The sequence below is a fragment of the Triturus cristatus genome, chromosome 12, assembly GCF_964204655.1.
Source record: "Triturus cristatus chromosome 12, aTriCri1.1, whole genome shotgun sequence".
Classification (NCBI taxonomy): domain Eukaryota; kingdom Metazoa; phylum Chordata; class Amphibia; order Caudata; family Salamandridae; genus Triturus; species Triturus cristatus.
The window spans coordinates 489826726-489844058 of NC_140595.1; the positions used below are offsets into that span (position 1 = coordinate 489826726).

Below are 17333 nucleotides of genomic sequence, written 5' to 3' on the forward strand. Positions count from 1 at the left end.
GTTAAGGGCTCGGGGCAGTCTTCGTCTTCATCTAAGAAGACATCTCCACCTTCAGGATCCAAGCCCTCTACGCCCCCTGGGAAAACAGGAAAAACTCAGCCAGCTAAGAGTTTTCCTGACAAGAAATCACCTCAGGTGAGATTGCCGTCGTCGACGGCGCCGTCGACGGCAGTGGCGTCGACAGTTATTATAGTCGACGCGATTTCAACGTCTACGATTACATTCTCGTCGCCGAGACCTACAATGATAATGTCATCCGCTCCGTCGACGCTGGTTTCGGTGAGTGTAAAACCCATCTCGTCGACGAGGGAAGTGTCATCTCTCGTCTCCGTTCCGTCGACGGTAAGAATCAAGAAGCTGGCTCCACCGACTACTTCGTCGACGTCTACTCCGCCGACAAAGATTGTGGCACCGTCGACAGTTGCATTGTCGACGAAGAATACCTCGTCGACGAAGATGGACGCGTCGACGCCCTCGTCGACGAAGACGACCTCGTCGACGGCACCATCGTCGACGAAGGTTGCCTCGTCGTCGGCACCGTCGTCGGCGAAGATTGTCCCATCGTCGACGGATGCCGCCTCGTCATCAAATTGCTGTAACGTCAGGATTGGTTCCGTCGACACGAGTGTTACCACCTTCACTATCTACCTGCATGGATATGCAGGTATGGACTGCGACTCCGTCGTCTGTCGTGTCTGATCAAAGGTCACCAGCATCTACGCTTCTACAGCGTAGAGGATAGTCTTTAGAGGCTATATCGCCTCTAAAATTACCGGCGCAACTTTTACAATCGGAGGATAACGACTCCGAAGAAGATGAGAGATTTCGGACTGCAAGGAGTCCATCGGAGCTTCTCATCAAATATCAAGATGAGGATGATGAGGGTGAACAATACGAACATCCTAATATGGAACCACAGCCAACACCACCTGCACCAGTGCCGTCTGGTCAAATGCCGTTGGAACTATTTGATAATCTGCAGTATATGTTGCAAGATTACTATAGACGTTTTCCTCCTTCGGAAACGGCGGAATCTCTTCCGGCTACGCCCAGACCACGAGTACAGTTGTTGTCGCTCCAGTCACCAAGACCACCTTCTCCTTTGCCATCTCGGCAATTACAGGTTTCAGACGATGAAAGGGAGGAAGGAGAGGTAGATGATCAATCTATCATGTCGGAGTGGGATAATTACCAAGTACAAACTCCTTCTCCAAGTGCTCCAGCTCCGGTGGACTCTCCCCCGGTGGACATTGGGAATTTCCATTCACTTATGGAAAGAGCGACCAAGAGATTCCTGATCCCCATGGAAACAAAGGAGGATGACTGCTTCCTGTATGACTTTAAGGACCAACCAAGGAAGCAGGTTCGGGCAATCCCAATCATTGATTTTATTTGGAAGGAGGGATGGAGACTGATGGCTACCCCTAATTCTCTTCCAGCAGTGTTACCAAGGCTGGACAAGAAATATAGAGCCCCAAGCAATTCACCAGCATGCCTAATTGGTCAACCTAAGGCGGACTCTGTTATAGCGCAAGCGGCTCAGAGACGGGCTAGAAATCCATCAACGCCCATATCGGCTCCACCTGATAGAGATGGTTGAAGATTAGACGCAATAGGAAAGAAGGTGTCCACGATGGCAGCAACCACAGTTCGGGCTGCAAACTCCCTGGCGATTTTAGGGAGATACGACCGCCAGATGTGGTCCGACATCTCTCCTTTCCTCGACATGTTACCGGAGCCTTCAAAATCCGAGGCTATAAAGATCCTGCAGGAAGGAGAGTATGCGTCTGCAGAAATCATCGACGCAGCAGTGGATGTGGCATCAACTGGTTTCAGGCAGCTGGCAGGAGCCGCAGTGCTGAGAAGGCAGGGCTGGCTGAAGTCCACATCGTTTCGCCAGTAGGTGCAGTCTAAAATTATAGACATGCCATTTGATGGCGAATCCTTGTTCGGTGCACATGTAGATGAAGCGCTACAGGCAATAAAGAAGGATACGGAGACGGCAAGGTCCCTGGGTAGTTTGCAATTCCGAAAATCTACCTTCCGCGGAGCCAGAGGACGTGGATCCTTCTCTAGCAGGGGAGGTAATAACCAGCAGCGTTCCTTTCAAACCTCTCAGTATAATCAAAGATCTCAGAATTATCGCCAGCAGTATTACGGACAGCGAAATCAACAATATTCGCAGTCTCGTAAGAAGCAGTCCTTTCGCGGACGAGAGTCCGGTAAGAAGCAATGAATTCAGCCACCTGCCACCATCTCTACCGTTCCCACGTACAAGAATCGGAGGTCAAATATCCCACTTTTATTCAAATTGGTCCAAGATTACCTCAGACAAGTGGGTATTAGATAGAATATCCAGAGGACATGCTCTGGAATTCACAAAAATTCCGCCAAATTCTTCTCCCAAAGGTCCACCCCCTGCTCATCTCAAGGAGCTTTTTTCCCAAATAAATTTGATGATTCAAAAAGGAGCAATAGAAAAAGTCCCTCTCTTACAAAAGAGAACGGGCTTTTACTCAAGATTTTTCCTCATCCGGAAAAAATCAGGAGAGTGGCGTCCAATTCTCGACCTTCGCGCCCTCAACCAATTCCTAAAGAAAATGTCGTTCCGGATGTTGACGCTCCAAGAAATTCTGCAGTTGCTTTCGATGGGAGATTACATGGCCACCCTCGACCTGCAGGACGCCTATTTTCACGTACCAATCCTACCAAGGCACAGAAAATATCTACGGTTCAGAGTGGCTGGCAGGGATTTCCAATTCAAAGTCCTCCCATTTGGACTCCGTTCTGCACCCAGAGTCTTCACAAAGGTCATAGCGCCAGTGACTGCGCATCTCCGTCTGCAGGGAGTTCAGATATTCCCGTACCTGGACGACTGTCTTATCAAGGCGAGTTCCGCCAAAGTAGCATCCGAGCATGTTCAGAAATGCCTTTTACTCTTCCAATCCCTGGGTCTATCAACAAATCTGGAGAAATCACATCTAATTCCTTCGCAAAGAAGAACGTTTCTAGGAGCGACGTTGAACACGGATCTGGTCAAAGCCTTCGTATCAAAAGAAAGGCAAACCAAAATATGCAATCTTGCGCGCTCTCTAAAATCAAGAGTGCGTTTCAGTCAGTGTATACAAATCCTTCCTAGGGATGATTTCGTCTTGCATTCATCTCATTCCCAACTGTCGGTACAGAATGAGACCGTTGCAGGAGGAACTCAATCTGCAATGGCTTCAGATCACAGGGTCATTCGAGGATCTCATTCACATCACCCCACGAATGCGAGAGACCTTTCAATGGTGGAGTCAGATGGACCACTTGAAAGAGGGTTGCCCATTTCTGGTCGAAATGCCGGAGTTCACAGTCACCACAGACTCATCCCTCGAGGGTTGGGGAGCGCACCTTCAAGGAATGACTATCAATGGCAGGTGGACTCTAGAACAAAGAAAGTGGCATATCAACCTGCTAGAACTGCGAGCCATATTCCTGGCTCTAAAATCCTTCCAGACCATCATCCGAGGAGCATGCATACTTGTAAGAACAGACAACACTACAAGTATGCATTACGTGAACAAACAAGGCGGGACGAGGTCAGCCCTCCTATCCCAGCAAGCGCAAGAGATTTGGGATTGGGCGATCCGCCACAAGATCAACCTCAAAGCCATTCACGTCCCGGGAATCACGAATGTTCTGGCGGATTCCCTCAGCAGGACCACAACGTCGAATCACGAATGGGAGTTACACCAACCATTCCTAGACGAAGTGTTTCACGAATGGGGGCATCCCGATATAGACCTCTTTGCGACCAGCCTGAACCGCAAATGCCCATTCTTCGCAAGCTGGGCTCCCCACAAGGGGGAATGCCTTTTCGATGAATTGGTCGCAAATATATGCTTACGCCTTTCCACCGATCCCGTTGGTTCCAAGAGTTCTGTGCAAGATCAAACAGCCTTGCCGCATGATCTTAATTGCTCCCAGGTGGCCCCGCCAGTACTGGTTCACAGAACTTCTCCTCCTCTCGGAGGCCGAGCCCATACAATTTCGACCAATTCCACATCTTCTGACCCTTCAGAACGGTCAAATTTGTCATCCGGACCCAGCATCGCTGAGATTAGCGGCATGGCTCCTCAACAGCTTGAATTTGCACACCTAGATATCCCTCCAGACTGCCAAGAGGTTTTGGCCAATGCTCAAGCACCAGCAACTGTTAAGACCTACAAACTAAAGTGGAAGAGGTTTTGCATGTGGTGTCAATCCGTTAATCTCCATCCGATCCACGCAAAGCCGGAACAACTTCTGCCTTTCTTTCTACAATTGGCGAGGTCTGGTCTTTCCCACTCTACTTTGAAGGTGTTCTTGGCTGCAATTTCAAGATTCCGACAGGATGGTACTAACTCTCTCTATTCCAACAGAGTCATCCAACAATTTTTTAAGGGGCTATTTAGGATGTTTCCGCCTATTCGGCGTCCGCCTCCTTCTTGGCACCTTAATATAGTGCTTTCACAACTAATGAGGCATCCTTTCGAGCCCATCCACAAGGCGGATCTAAAGTTCCTTTCTTGGAAGGTTTCATTATTATTGGCTCTAACTTCTACAAGAAGGGTTAGTGACCTTCAAGCGTTCACTATTCATCCACCCTTTCTGCAATTCACATCTGATTCGGTGGTGCTGCGCACTAATCCAAAGTTTATGCCAAAGGTCCCGACGGATTTCCATCTTAATGAACCCATAGTTTTGAAAACTTTCTTTCCAAATCCGCAAACAGCTGCAGAAAGGGCCTTGCATTCCCTAGACATCAAGAGATGTCTGAAGTTTTACTTACAACGTACAGCACCGCTGCGCAAATCGGACCAGCTCTTGGTAGCTTATGGCAGACCACGTCAAGGCCATTCAGTATCAAAGCCAACCATAGCTCGTTGGATCTCAGCTGCAATTTGTTTATGCCATGATCAAGCTGGAAGACCACTACAAGCGACCCCAAGAGCACACTCTACGAGAGCAATCTCGTCATCTACAGCTCTTTTCGCCGGTGTGCCTCTTCACCAGATCTGTAAAGCGGCAACATGGTCCAGCTGCCATACGTTTACCAGACACTACTGTTTGGAAGCTGCAAGTGATGCGGATGGTTCAGTGGGATAAGCTGTTCTACGTAATCTTTTCAAATAAGGTGAGCCTCTGTTCTCCCTCCTCCGCTATGCTTTTATAAGACGCTTTTTTGTGATGTGAAATTGTTTTGCGTAAATTGAAACACATGTGTATTTCTGTATGGTTATACTGTTTCTTAATGTATATGGTATATATATATAAAAATATATATATATATATATAAAGGTGGCGTCTTATGAGCAAAAGGTTATGTACTGCTATCTACTCTGATTCAGGCATGTGAATCTATGAAAGACACCCCAAATACTGGAGAAGAACAATAGTTACTTACCTGTAATCTGTGGTTCTCCAGTATTGGTGTCTTTCATAGATTCACATGCAACCCGCCCACCTCCCCTCAGAGGCTTTTTAGGCTATGGTATATTACTTCACTCCTGTGCGAGAAAATCTGACAGCCTGAGCCTCTGAGGAGAACATTCTGGTGGGTGCTGTCGCCTGATTGGCTGCAGTTTGGACTGTATATAATGACAGTGATAGTCATAGCTGTGGAAGTTTTTTCCCTTGTAGCTTAGGCTACTTTACTTCCTGGTTCAGGTTACCAAGGTTTTTCGTTGGTATATGCATAATTATTGCTTTTTTTATGTACCGTGGGACTCCCACTCCGACGGGGAATGATTCAGGCATGTGAATCTATGAAAGACACCAATACTGGAGAACCACAGATTACAGGTAAGTAACTATTGTTCTTATGGCCCAGTCTTCTTGCTACGGGCTGCGTTCCACCCTTCCACGACCAGGGTCAAAGGGCGGAAGTTAACGGGTGCTGGATCCCACACGGGGACAGTGACGGAGACCAGATAGACTCTGGGGCTTGGGCACGATCACCTCTTCTATCGGTCAAAAGGGGGTTTGGCCACAACCGGCCAGTCCTGCAATCCCAGGCAACAATGGATTCGGGGAGTAGGCGGCCCCAGGCGTTAATTCACTCCCTCGTCCATTGAATCAGGGGTTCAAACTACCTTGAGACCTTCTCTGCTACAGGGATCTCCAAGTCCCGGCTGCGTTCAGGGACCGGTCAGGTGGTTGAGGGTGGTGTCACTGCCGAAGATACCCTGGCAAATCCTGAGATCTGTCCACTCCTTGTCCAGCGCAGCCACCTCCCCACTCACGTGCCTTACTCCTGACTAGCCTGCCGCCTCACTCTCCCCTAAAATGGCTGCCCTCCTGCCACCTCTATTTATCACCTTGGGCCTCACTTGCCAGAGGGGCCCAGAAGGTTCCGGAACCTCTCATGGCAGTAATGGCCCAGGTGCTGAGGTGACAGTTGGAGCCACCATTTTGTGCCTCTCACCTTCCTCATCTATTTTCCTCAGAGGAGCACCTTGCGTCTTTCCCTCAGGTGATGTGGAAAAGACACCCAGAACCTCTACATCAGCACCCAATAGTTAAGTAGACAGAAAAAATGAGGAGGGGGGAAAGGGACAAAAAAAAATAAAAAAATAATAAAAATGAGGAGGAAACTGCCAAAGGGCTGACAGGTCTAACAGAGGAAAAAAGGCTTGAATAGTTATGTATTACTGATGTATCATTGTATGCTATTTTAGTATCGGTCTTTATCTGAATTCTTACCCATATGGGGACTCCTGGGAGAAAAATAAATTGGCCATCAATGCTACTGCCTAGAGCTTCTCCCAACATTCTACCTTGCAAACGCGTCCTCAGCCAAGACCTTTTACGGCTCCTTGTGAAGAGGTACTGGTGCTAAAAGGGGCAATACAGAGTGCCTCCGCACCAGCAAGGGAAATGAGCGTACGCTCTTTTCTTCCTCATTCTCAAAAAGGACTGCTCCTAAACATCCTAAACCTCGGGCCCCTCAACAAATGCATCCTGCTGGAGCACTTCCATATGACAAGCCTGCAGGATGTCCGGCTTCTGCTCAAACAATTTGACTACATGACTGCTCTCGACCTCCAGCCATCTGCTTCCATAAAAATATCCACCTTGTCCACCACTGGTATCTTCACTTTGTGATAAGTGGGTATCACTACCTGTTAAATGTATCCTCTTTCCAAGCCGCCATGGCTTTAAGGGTGTTGAAAGGTGTTCAAGAAAGGCCTAGCCTCTAGGCGCATATGCCTCTCACCATTTGTGGCCGTTCTGCCATCTTTAAGATTGTGGCACTACCTCGACTTCTCTACCAGCTCCAAAACCACCCCTATGAGATTCCTCTCAGTTGGTTTCGGAAGGTCAATGCGGTGCTGAGTCACTTTCTGTGGGAAGGGGGCTTGGCCAGGGTGTCGCTAAGGGTTTGCTTCTTGTCCGTGTACGATGGGGGACTGGCTACCTCCGATATTTTATCCTATTATTACGCCTCCCATCTATTGGTCCTCAACGAATGGTGGTATGGAGATAGGGGGGACCCGGCATATGCGGTGGAGAGGAGCCTCATGGACCCACATACAGTGCATACCCTACTCTACACGACTGCGTTGCGGGTGGCACTCAAGTGGTGTTTCGGGTGTGGAGCCGGGCTCTGCGTCATATTGGCTGGTGGGGTAGGCTTACCCGGGAGACCCCGTTGTGGCAGAACGGGCTCCTCCCTCAGTTGGCAACCCTCTCTGGATTCAGGGACTGGGACAGAATTGGTGTCTCTACGTTGGGATCGGTGGTCCAGGGCTGTGTGATGAAATCCTTTGAGGTCTTACAGCTTGAGTATCAAATGCCACGGACGCAGTTTTTTAAATACCTCCATCTGCGCCACGCCCTCTCCTCTAGACTGGAGGGTCTCCAATCGATTCCTGAATACAGTCCCCTTGAGGCTCAGGTGTTTATGGGGGATCTCCAGGAGAAGAAAGTTTCTAAAATAGATCGGTCCTTGGTGATTCATGGGGCCCCATCCCTGCAGGGTCTGCGGGAACGGTGGGAGACGGATGTCGGGCCATTGGACGAGACGGACTGGAGGGAGGCGCTGGCCTCCCCCCGTGAGGCTTGTATAGCGATCCGCCTGCGTCTCGTCCAATTTCGGTATTTGCACAGGACCTATTACACGCGACAGCGGCTGTGGCGGGCGGGTCTTATTGCCTCCCCGGACTGCCTTAGGTGTGGACGAGAGGTGGGGTCTTTGGTGCACACGGTCTGGCACTGCCCTGCAGTGTATCGATTTTGGGGGAGACAGTTGGGGTGCTTATCCGAAGTGTTGGGCTGGGATCTCCCTGTAGACCCCCGATTGGCGTTGCTCCATGTTCTGGCTGATATTGGGGGCAATATTTATAAGCGCCACTTGCTGCTTCTGGGCCTAACGACAGCCAAGCGGGATCTAGCTCGTGCGTGGAAGGCCCCGGTGGCTCCCTCTCTCAATATTTGGAAACGGGGTCTGGATTTCAATATGGGTCTGGAGTTACCTATCTTTGGGGCGCGTGGGTGCCCTCGGAAACACTTCAAGATTTGGAAGCGGTGGGCTGATTATAGGGGCATTTTCCTTGCACCGGTCCCTGCGGATGGGGATTTGGGGCCTACTTGAATGCCATGCATGGTACTGTATACTAAGTGTATAGCGATGGTTCTGGTGGTGTCTGGCGGTGGTGCGGTCGGGGGGAGGAGGTTGGGCTTTGGGAAGGGAGGGGGGGGGGTTTCTTAATAGATGCCGTATGAATAGCTCTCCATTGTTCCTCTATACGACAAAATGTCAAGTGTTGTTGCTATTTACTATGTGGCCGTTTCCCCTGGTTTGTCAGGGGCCTGCAGCCCTTGCCTACTTGATCAATAAAAAGTGTTGTAAAAAAAAAAGAAAGGCCTAGCAATGTTAGCCACCCTTCCATGAAGAGGCGGCACTCGCTTCATCCACTGCCTTGTCAATTGGCTAATCGAGTAGCATCAGGCAGGAACTCTTAACAGTTTAGCATTTATGATTTCAATGAAGATTTCCCTGAAGGACCATTTCAATAACCGGTAAGGAACGATTTCTTTTGTAACATGAAATCTTTTTGATTCACATGCTCTGCCGCTCTATAAGAAACATATGCGATATCCTGATGCATAATGGTGAGCTCGACATACTGAAGCGTGGCATACATGTTGCATTAAGCTCTTACTGCTGCTTTAACACTACCTAACATCTGGCAGGCACATTTTTATTAATGTCATGTCTGGGCACTCACTAACATTATAATTTTCAAATTGCAGTTGGGCAATTTTTCATAGCTAAGCTTAAAATAGATTATAAGTCCCAGTAGTTAAAAATTCTAACCGCTATGGTCCTGGATTTGCCTCCAGGTTTTATGTTCACCTCCGGGAGCTATGGGCATTTTGCACTTAAAAAATATCACTTCACCAGGCTACCCGGAGCATATTTAGAATGGACGGCTCCACGATGTGTTCCTTGGGATATTCCTCCATTGGCTGTCCCTTCTTGACCTTTCAGCATAGCTGCACACATTTTCATATTCCAATTGTTAAGATCAAGGCTGTGCATCAATTGTTCCAGTTGATGTATCACATCTGTGCTCAATTTTTTCTTCTTTATAGTAACTCTGCAAATTACCAAATCCAGAATGCCTGCTGTAATATCCCCCCACCCCTTCCCCATCATCCGTTTTTCCCATTTTATTTACATAACGGTTTCTGTTAGCTTTTCTGATGCTTTTTACCCAAGCTTTCTTTAGCAAGTATGCTCAAGCACAGTAGCAACCATGCCTTCTAGCTGCATGCCTCGCATTGGCCTCCCATGACTTGAGTATTTTAATTTGAATGCACCAAATACTTCATTCAGCAGATTACAGTAGGTCTTGTGCTGCCTCTTCACTTCCCCCTCAAAATTGACTCTTTCTATCATTAAAGCACCAGGTGCTCCACCTGCAAGAAGAGGACGTGGTGGCCACCGTGGGGGAAGAGGAAGATTTGGTATTCGTAGGGATGGACCAATGAAGTTTGAAAAAGATTTTGATTTTGAGAGTGCTAATGCACAGTTCAACAAGGAAGAAATTGACAGAGAATTCCACAACAAATTAAAGTTAAAAGGTTAGTCACTAGTTTCTTTCTAGTTTTTTTTTCCTTCTCATTTGGATTGGCTAATAACTTTTATCTTTCAGGTTTGTTAATGTTAACTCCACCTGGCATATGGATATCTGAATACTTTATGGCAGATATATGCCTTTTCCAGCTGGGGTTCATTGGAGTGTCACATTGTAGTTGTAGATCAGTCTATGACATGCAATTGGAGCTTTTGACATCCCACTTCGGATGTGTTAAGCTTGCATCACACACACATTCCTCACCCGTACTTTCTAAGGGTCCAGAGACAAGTAACCGGTCCCCAAAAGAAGCAAACTGAAGTGCTAGGTGGATCTCAGGCTGAAAGGCCAGAACAAACGGTGAAATTATCAGTCACCAGAATACTAAACACCAGTTAAACCTGTAGATCTATTAACAGTGAATTAAAAGGGATAATCGCTAGACCAGAATTGGGAATGTCAATTGGATCTTTCAGTCATTACCCAATAAGGCCAAGTTAAATGGCATCTACTGTTCTCCAAAAAGGCAGCTGCAACTGGAACATAAAGAAACTGGCTAGAAAATGATGAAAGCAGTTGAGTCATCGGACTCACTCTGTCTCCTGGTTAAATATCACTGCTTCCAAAAAGGACTGCATGCACTTAGCTGCTTGTGCATCAGGAAGGCAGGTTCAGCAGGGTTGGTTCTTCTCCCTTCTGCTATGCCCCTTCACAGCCTGGTTTCCATGCAGTTGCCAATCCTGATTAAGTTGTCCTTTCCTTGTTACCACTGCCATGCCGGTGCATCACTGTCCGTGTACTCTGTGCATGGAGAAAGTGCCCTGTAGTTTTGCAGCGTGAATCTTTCTGGATTCACTATGCTGTGCATTATTCTGCGATCTGGTGGTTGGGTCCGGATTCGTAGTCTTTCTTTCTTCTTTTTTTTTTTTTTTGTAGCCCAGGTGGGCGTCGACGTCCCACCATTTGGTGTACCTCTCGTGATGTTGTCGTGCTTCCTGCGGAAGTCCCACCTTTGGGGCGCCATCTTCAGTTTCTTTTTTCCGCCGTTGGGTCTGGATCGTCATCGAGAAGCTCCAGAGTTTTAAACGAAGGAAGAAGGAAAATACTCGAGTTTCATCGAAGGAGAATTTGCAGAAGACTACAGAGAGGAAGGAATTACAGCCGGGAACGGCGAAGGAGGAGATCCTCAATTCTTCGACGCCCATAGGAAAATGCGCATTCAGGGTCTCTGAGCGCAATGGACAAGACACCATTTAAATTCTGCCCTAACTGCCGCCACAAGTACGCGCAGAAGGACCAACATCCGGTGTGCAACCTTTGCCTGCCGATCAACCACGAGAGCAAGGACTGCAACGCCTGTTCCGCATTCATGCCGAAGACTCTCCGGCTGAGAGATAGACAGAGGAGAGCCAATTTCAACATGGAAGGCAAGGGTAAGGCCCCGTCGCTGTACGATCTGGGCCTCTCCACCGACTATGACAACATCGCCGAAGGACCTGATGGCTTCACTGTCGCAGAGACCGATAAGAAAACGCCTGACGAGGTAAGAGACCCGTCGAGTGGATCCAAGGACAGAAGGCCCAGCGGATCCTTCGAGAAGGACTCCCAGGTGCCGAAGGCCGCCGAAAGACAGAGGTTGTCGAAGCAGGCCCACGAGGTGGGGCGCTCGGCGACGAAAGACAAGGCCGCGTCGACGCAAGCTCCGTCGAAGAGACCTGCGGTCGACGCCGAACAAGTCTCCGAAATGGAGAAGAAAAAGAGAAGGCTCGAGGCGGAGATGGAGAGCATCCTTCAGAGGAAGGAGTTCGACGAAAAAATGAAGAAATTCATGATCCCAACGATCCCACCGACGGAGGTCGTAGAGATCGAGGAACAGGAAGAATTTGACGCCGAAGAGCTGTCGAAGGATCCGGAAGAGGAGGAAGAAGGCCCCTACTATGAGGGAATCGATGAAGAGGATCAGCAGTCGTTCTACGGCTCAGCGCCGTCGACGACTCAGGAGCTGGAATGGCAGGACATAGACGCCGAAAATCCCGAAGAGCCCGTGGAGACTTATCCTGCGAGGCCTTCGCCGCCAGGCAACATCGGGGCATACAACATGGTAGTCAAGAGCGCTGCAGCGGCTTTTGGAGTGAAATTAGACGAGGAAAAGCCGAAAGCTGATTTCCTACTCGAGACTCTGCTCGCCATCCAGACGAGGAGCCAGTTCCTCCCCATGCTCCAAAGCGTGATGAACCAAGGGAAGGAGGCGTTTAAGGACCCAGCAACATGCCGGTCCATCACGCCCAGAACGGAAAAGTACAAGCACTCCTCGCAGGATCCTCCTTACATCAAGGGATCGGTCACTGCCGACTCCATCATTGCTTCCACGGCCAGGAGAAGAGCCAATGTGCCGGCGACCTCGGGACCACCTCCTGATAAGGAGAGCAGAAGGATGGACCTCACTGGAAGGAAGGTTGAAAAACGCCGCAATGCACTGGCGCATGGCAAAAACTAATGTGCTACTGAACAGGCACCAGTACCAGCATTGGGATGAGATGGGGGAACTAGTCAAGCATCTCCCAGAAGATTACCGATAAAGGGCTTCCCAGCTAGTGGAGGAGGGGAAGAATATCGCTAACTCATGCATTAAGACTGCATTGGACGGGGCTGAGACTTCGAGCAGACTAATGGTCATTGGGATCACTGAAAGAAGGCAGGCCTGGCTGAGAATTTCTGGATTCAAACAAGCGGTCCAGAACAACATACTGAACACCCCGTTCAACGGTGAAACGCTGTTCGGGGCACCGGTGGACGAGAAGCTCTCCCAACTGAAGAAGGAAAACGAGACGGCAAGGTCCATGGGGGCCCTGCATTTCAGAGGGATCAGAAGAGGCACCCCAGCTCGGAGACCCTACGGAACGGGACGTAACCAGCAGGGAACGTCACACCAAGCATTCCAGCAAGGACAGCAGGGTGACAGTCACAGCCAACAAGGACAGCAGAAGCAGAACTGGCAGTACCAACCTCGAGGCCAGTCCTTTCGTGGGAGGGGAAACGGACATAGCCAAAGAAGAAGGGGAGACCAACCCTCTTCTAAGTGACTTTGCACGCAAGGAGACGCTCACTCCCAGTATACCCCGAGGGGTGAAGCGAAAAATGAACACAGTGAGGTGGGTACACGAAACAAGCGCCTACGAGCATACAACACCGGTAGGCGGAAGACTGGGACTTTACCTTCAACAATGGCAAAAAGTAACCACAGACAAATGGATACTCAACGTCATACAGCACGGATACTGCATAGATTTGGAGAAAAGCCTCCAAACAGGAAACCAAAGAGAAGACAACGCTCTGGTCAAGAGCTTGCTCAACTCAGGGAAGAGGCACAACTACTACTCCAAAAGGAGGCCATAGAACCAGTGCCATGCAGAGAAAGGAACAAGGGAGTGCACTCAAACTACTTCCTGGTCCCAAAGGTGGACGAAACTTTAAGACCCATCCTGGATCTACGATTCCTAAAAAAAAAATTCGTAAAGACACAAATTCAAAATGACATCACTACAAGAAGTGCTACCTCAAATACAAGGCGGAGACTACATGTCCACCGTGGATCTCAAAGATGCCTACCTGCACATCCCGATGAACAGGCGCCACAAGAACCTGTTAAGGTTCAACATCAACCAGGACCATTACCAATTCACAACCCTGGCATTCGGTCTAAAGTCCGCACCAAGGGTTTTCACGAAATGCCTTGCAGCAGTAGCAGCGTACCTAAGGAGAGAAGGGATTCGTGTGTATCCTTACCTAGACGACTGGCTGATCAAAGCAAGTACTTGCGACAAGTGCGAGGAGCACGCAGAGCGGGTGACAAGAACACTAACAAGCCTGAGGTTCTCGATACACTGGGGAAAGTCATCAATGGAACCAGAACAGGTGAAGATCTTCCTGGGAGCGCAGATCAACACCTTAGACAAAACAGTCATGCCCAGCGACAGGAGAACGATAGCCCTGCTGAAGGAGACGCGTCTCTACCAGAAGGGGCGAGCTCTGACAGTGAGAACAGCGAGCAAGATCATGGTTATGATGGCGTGATGCCTTCACCTAGTCCCCAATGTACAGCTTCACATGAGACCGTTCCAGGAATGGCTGCAACAACAATGTTCACAAGCGAACGGAAGTTGGGGGGATCTAGTGGTTTTTACGCACGCAGTGCAAGAGGAGATAGCATGGTGGAACAGGGAGAACATAACTGTAGGAAAGCCCTTGACACCACCAAGCCCAACTGTGACAGTTACCACAGACGCATCCCAGATAGGATGGGGGGCGCACATGAACCAGCTCAGAGTGAGGGGTCTGTGCACTCCAGCAGATGCGGTCAGACACATCAACTACCTGGAATTGAAGACCGTACTGCTAGCCCTGAAGGCCTTCCAGAGGCAGCTATACAACCAAAAGGTGTTGATACAGACGGACAATACTACCACAATGTTCTATATCAACAAGCAGGGAGGAACACAATTGTTCCCCCTTTCATCTCTGGCACAAGAGATTTTGGAGATGGGCCATCCCACTCAAAATAGACCTGCTGGCGATACACCTACCAGGGAAAGACAACGTGGAAGCCGATTGGCTCAGCAGGCAGACCTCGGCATCCCACGAATGGGAGCTCAATGGACAGGAAACGCAAAGGCTATTCAAAAGGTGGGGTACACCGACAATAGACCTGTTTGCAACACGCCTGAATGCAAAATGCCGAAACTTCGCATCCAGACAACCAGAAAAACAGTCCCAGGGGAATGCCCTATGGATAAGTTGGTCAAGGACATTTGCATACGCTTTTCCACCAATACCACTGATGCACAGGGTACTCAACAAGTGCAAGACCAGCAACATGACAATGATCCTGGTGTGCACCACAGTGGGCGAGACAGACATGGTACTCGCAAACAGTGGAAATGGCACAGGGACCTCCACACAAATTCGCAAAAAGAAAGGACTTGCTCTCCATGCAGAACGGAGAGGTTCTACACCCAGAGCCAGAGAGCCTCGGACTGGCAGCTTGGCTCCTGAAGACATAGAGTTCGCACACCTTAAACTACCTCCAAGCGCTATGCGAGTGCTGCGGGAGGCAAGGAGACCAACAACACGGAAATGTTATGGGGAAAAGTGGAAAAGGTTCACAATGTGGTGCAGCAATAATAAACTGCAAGGAAAAATGACAAAGGAATCAACGGTGCTTAGATACCTCACACACCTTCTGAAGACGAAACTTTGCTCATCGTCACTGAGGGTAAAACCTAGTGGCGATTGTAGCTTATACACGAGGTGAGACAGGAGGAAGCTTCTTTACGTCACGGGTAGTAAAGAGATTCCTGGAAGGGGGGGAAAAGAATAGCGCCACCAAAGAGGATGCCGCCTCCGGCATGGAACCTCAACATAGTCCTGACGGAACTTATGAAAGCGCCCTTTGAGCCCATGCACAAGGCCTCCCTCCAAATGCTGACAATGAAGACAGCCTTTCTGGTGGCAATAACCTCACTGCGCAGAGTAAGCGAGTTGCAAGCACAAGTAGGACAGAAGGTGCTTCAACATATATTCAACGAACAACGCTCATCTTCCACCCAGCCGCCACAGAGATAACAAACCGCTACAAAATCTATGCACAGCATAGTGAATCCAGAAAGATTCACGCTGCAAAGCGAATAGTTTCTTACATGTCGGTGTAGTTTTGCAGCTTGAAGATCTTTCTGAATTAACTAGCGAACCCACCCACCTCCGCCAGGAAGATGAGGCAGGAGAAAAAAGGGTGGAAGGACAAAGACTGAAATAACAGGATAAAACTGAGAGGAGATATAAGGAAGATACTTTAAGCCTAGGGTTAAAAGAAAAAAAAAGAGGAAGGAGGGGAAAAAAGAACCCGAAGATGGCGCCCCAAAGGAGGGACTTCCGCAGGAAGCACACCGACGTCACGAGAGGTACACCAAATGGTGGGACGTCGACGCCCACCTGGGCTACAAAAAGAAAAAACAAAAAACAAGAGATTACGAATCCGGACCAACCACCAGATCGCGGAATAATGCACAGCATAGTGAATCCAGAAAGATCTTCAAGCTGCAAAACTACACCGACAGGTAAGAAACTATTTGTTTTCTCTCGCAGCTTTATTGCTGGATCATAATTCTTTACTCTTAGGGACTTGAGGCAGGATCCACACCATTTGAGTTCCTCAGTGGGTTAAGTGGAAACTTGAAGCATGGCCTTTCTGGTGTAGTTGGCCAGGCTGAGCAACTTTGTGGGTTGCATCAAACTTGAACTGGGCCCAGAAATCCAGCAACAAACCAAAGCCTATTTTAATTGTTTTATTTTACTTACACTCGTGGAATAAGGTTTTACAGCAGGAAAGCTCTTCTAGAGTTGCATGCTTTGCACAATCTCTACCTCAATGACGAACATCCACTCTGTATGTTCAGTTACCCTCGATATAATAAGTCTGAGCACTGTCCCATGCCCATACTTTCACCCAAAGATCCTAGTTCACAGGGACAAGATTCTTAAAGCACATTTGGCAAATACTGACATGGCGAGTTTGTCAAGAGATGGAAAATGTGAAGCTGGGCATTCTATCGATGTAGATAATGGGTTTCTCCAATTATGTAGAGGTATAGGAGGCTCGGGACACACAAAGACATCAAACTTGAGACGTGAGGTTGAAAGACAATACCATAAAGACCCTACGCCCACGGTGCCTCATTTCCTGTAAAACGCCTGGTCAGTCGAACAAGAATGCATTCAGACAGCACAACCAAGATGCTGAAGCATGATTCTTTGAGCAACAGTCCAGAGTCACAAAAAGCTAGCCTTTACATTAGTCCACCATCTAGTTGTTTGGTCCGGAGCTCTCCGAATTGACAGTGTTCCAGTTGCCGGTTTTGGATTTTGGCTGCAGGCTCGGTCCAGGAAGACTTCTGGTGGAACCAACAGCTGGGCAGATAGGTTGGAGGGTTCAGGGATGTAGTTGCACCTCTGTTTCTTTTCTCTAGGGCGGCTGGATGCAGGGGTGTTTTTTGATGTCTGATTTCACCTTACCTGGCCACTCTCAGGTGGGTGGGGGTCTCCGTGCAGAGGCTACAGGCGACGTCGGGGAGTCCTGGAGGGGTCCACCCACAGTGGACTTGGACTCTGGAGCGTTGGGGGACCGCGCTGGGACCGGTGGGCCACTCCAAATCAGGCCGTAGGCGACTGGTG

The 17333-nt window shown here is 49.0% G+C and overlaps 1 protein-coding gene across 3 annotated transcripts in view; it reads left to right on the forward strand.

Moving 5' to 3' along the window:
* Positions 1-17333, forward strand: part of LSM14A (LSM14A mRNA processing body assembly factor) — a 258431-nt gene that overhangs the window by 171296 nt on the left and 69802 nt on the right. For 2 of the 3 annotated variants that reach the window (XR_014972249.1, XM_085638768.1), the window contains exon 7: positions 9934-10113. The exons of the other annotated variant lie outside the window; for it this stretch is intronic. Coding sequence is in view for 1 of the 2 variants with exons in the window: in XM_085638768.1 (XP_085494894.1) it covers positions 9934-10113 (180 nt within the window). In the remaining variant the exon portion in view is untranslated. The remainder of the gene's footprint in view (positions 1-9933; positions 10114-17333) is intronic. 3 annotated transcript variants of the gene reach the window in all.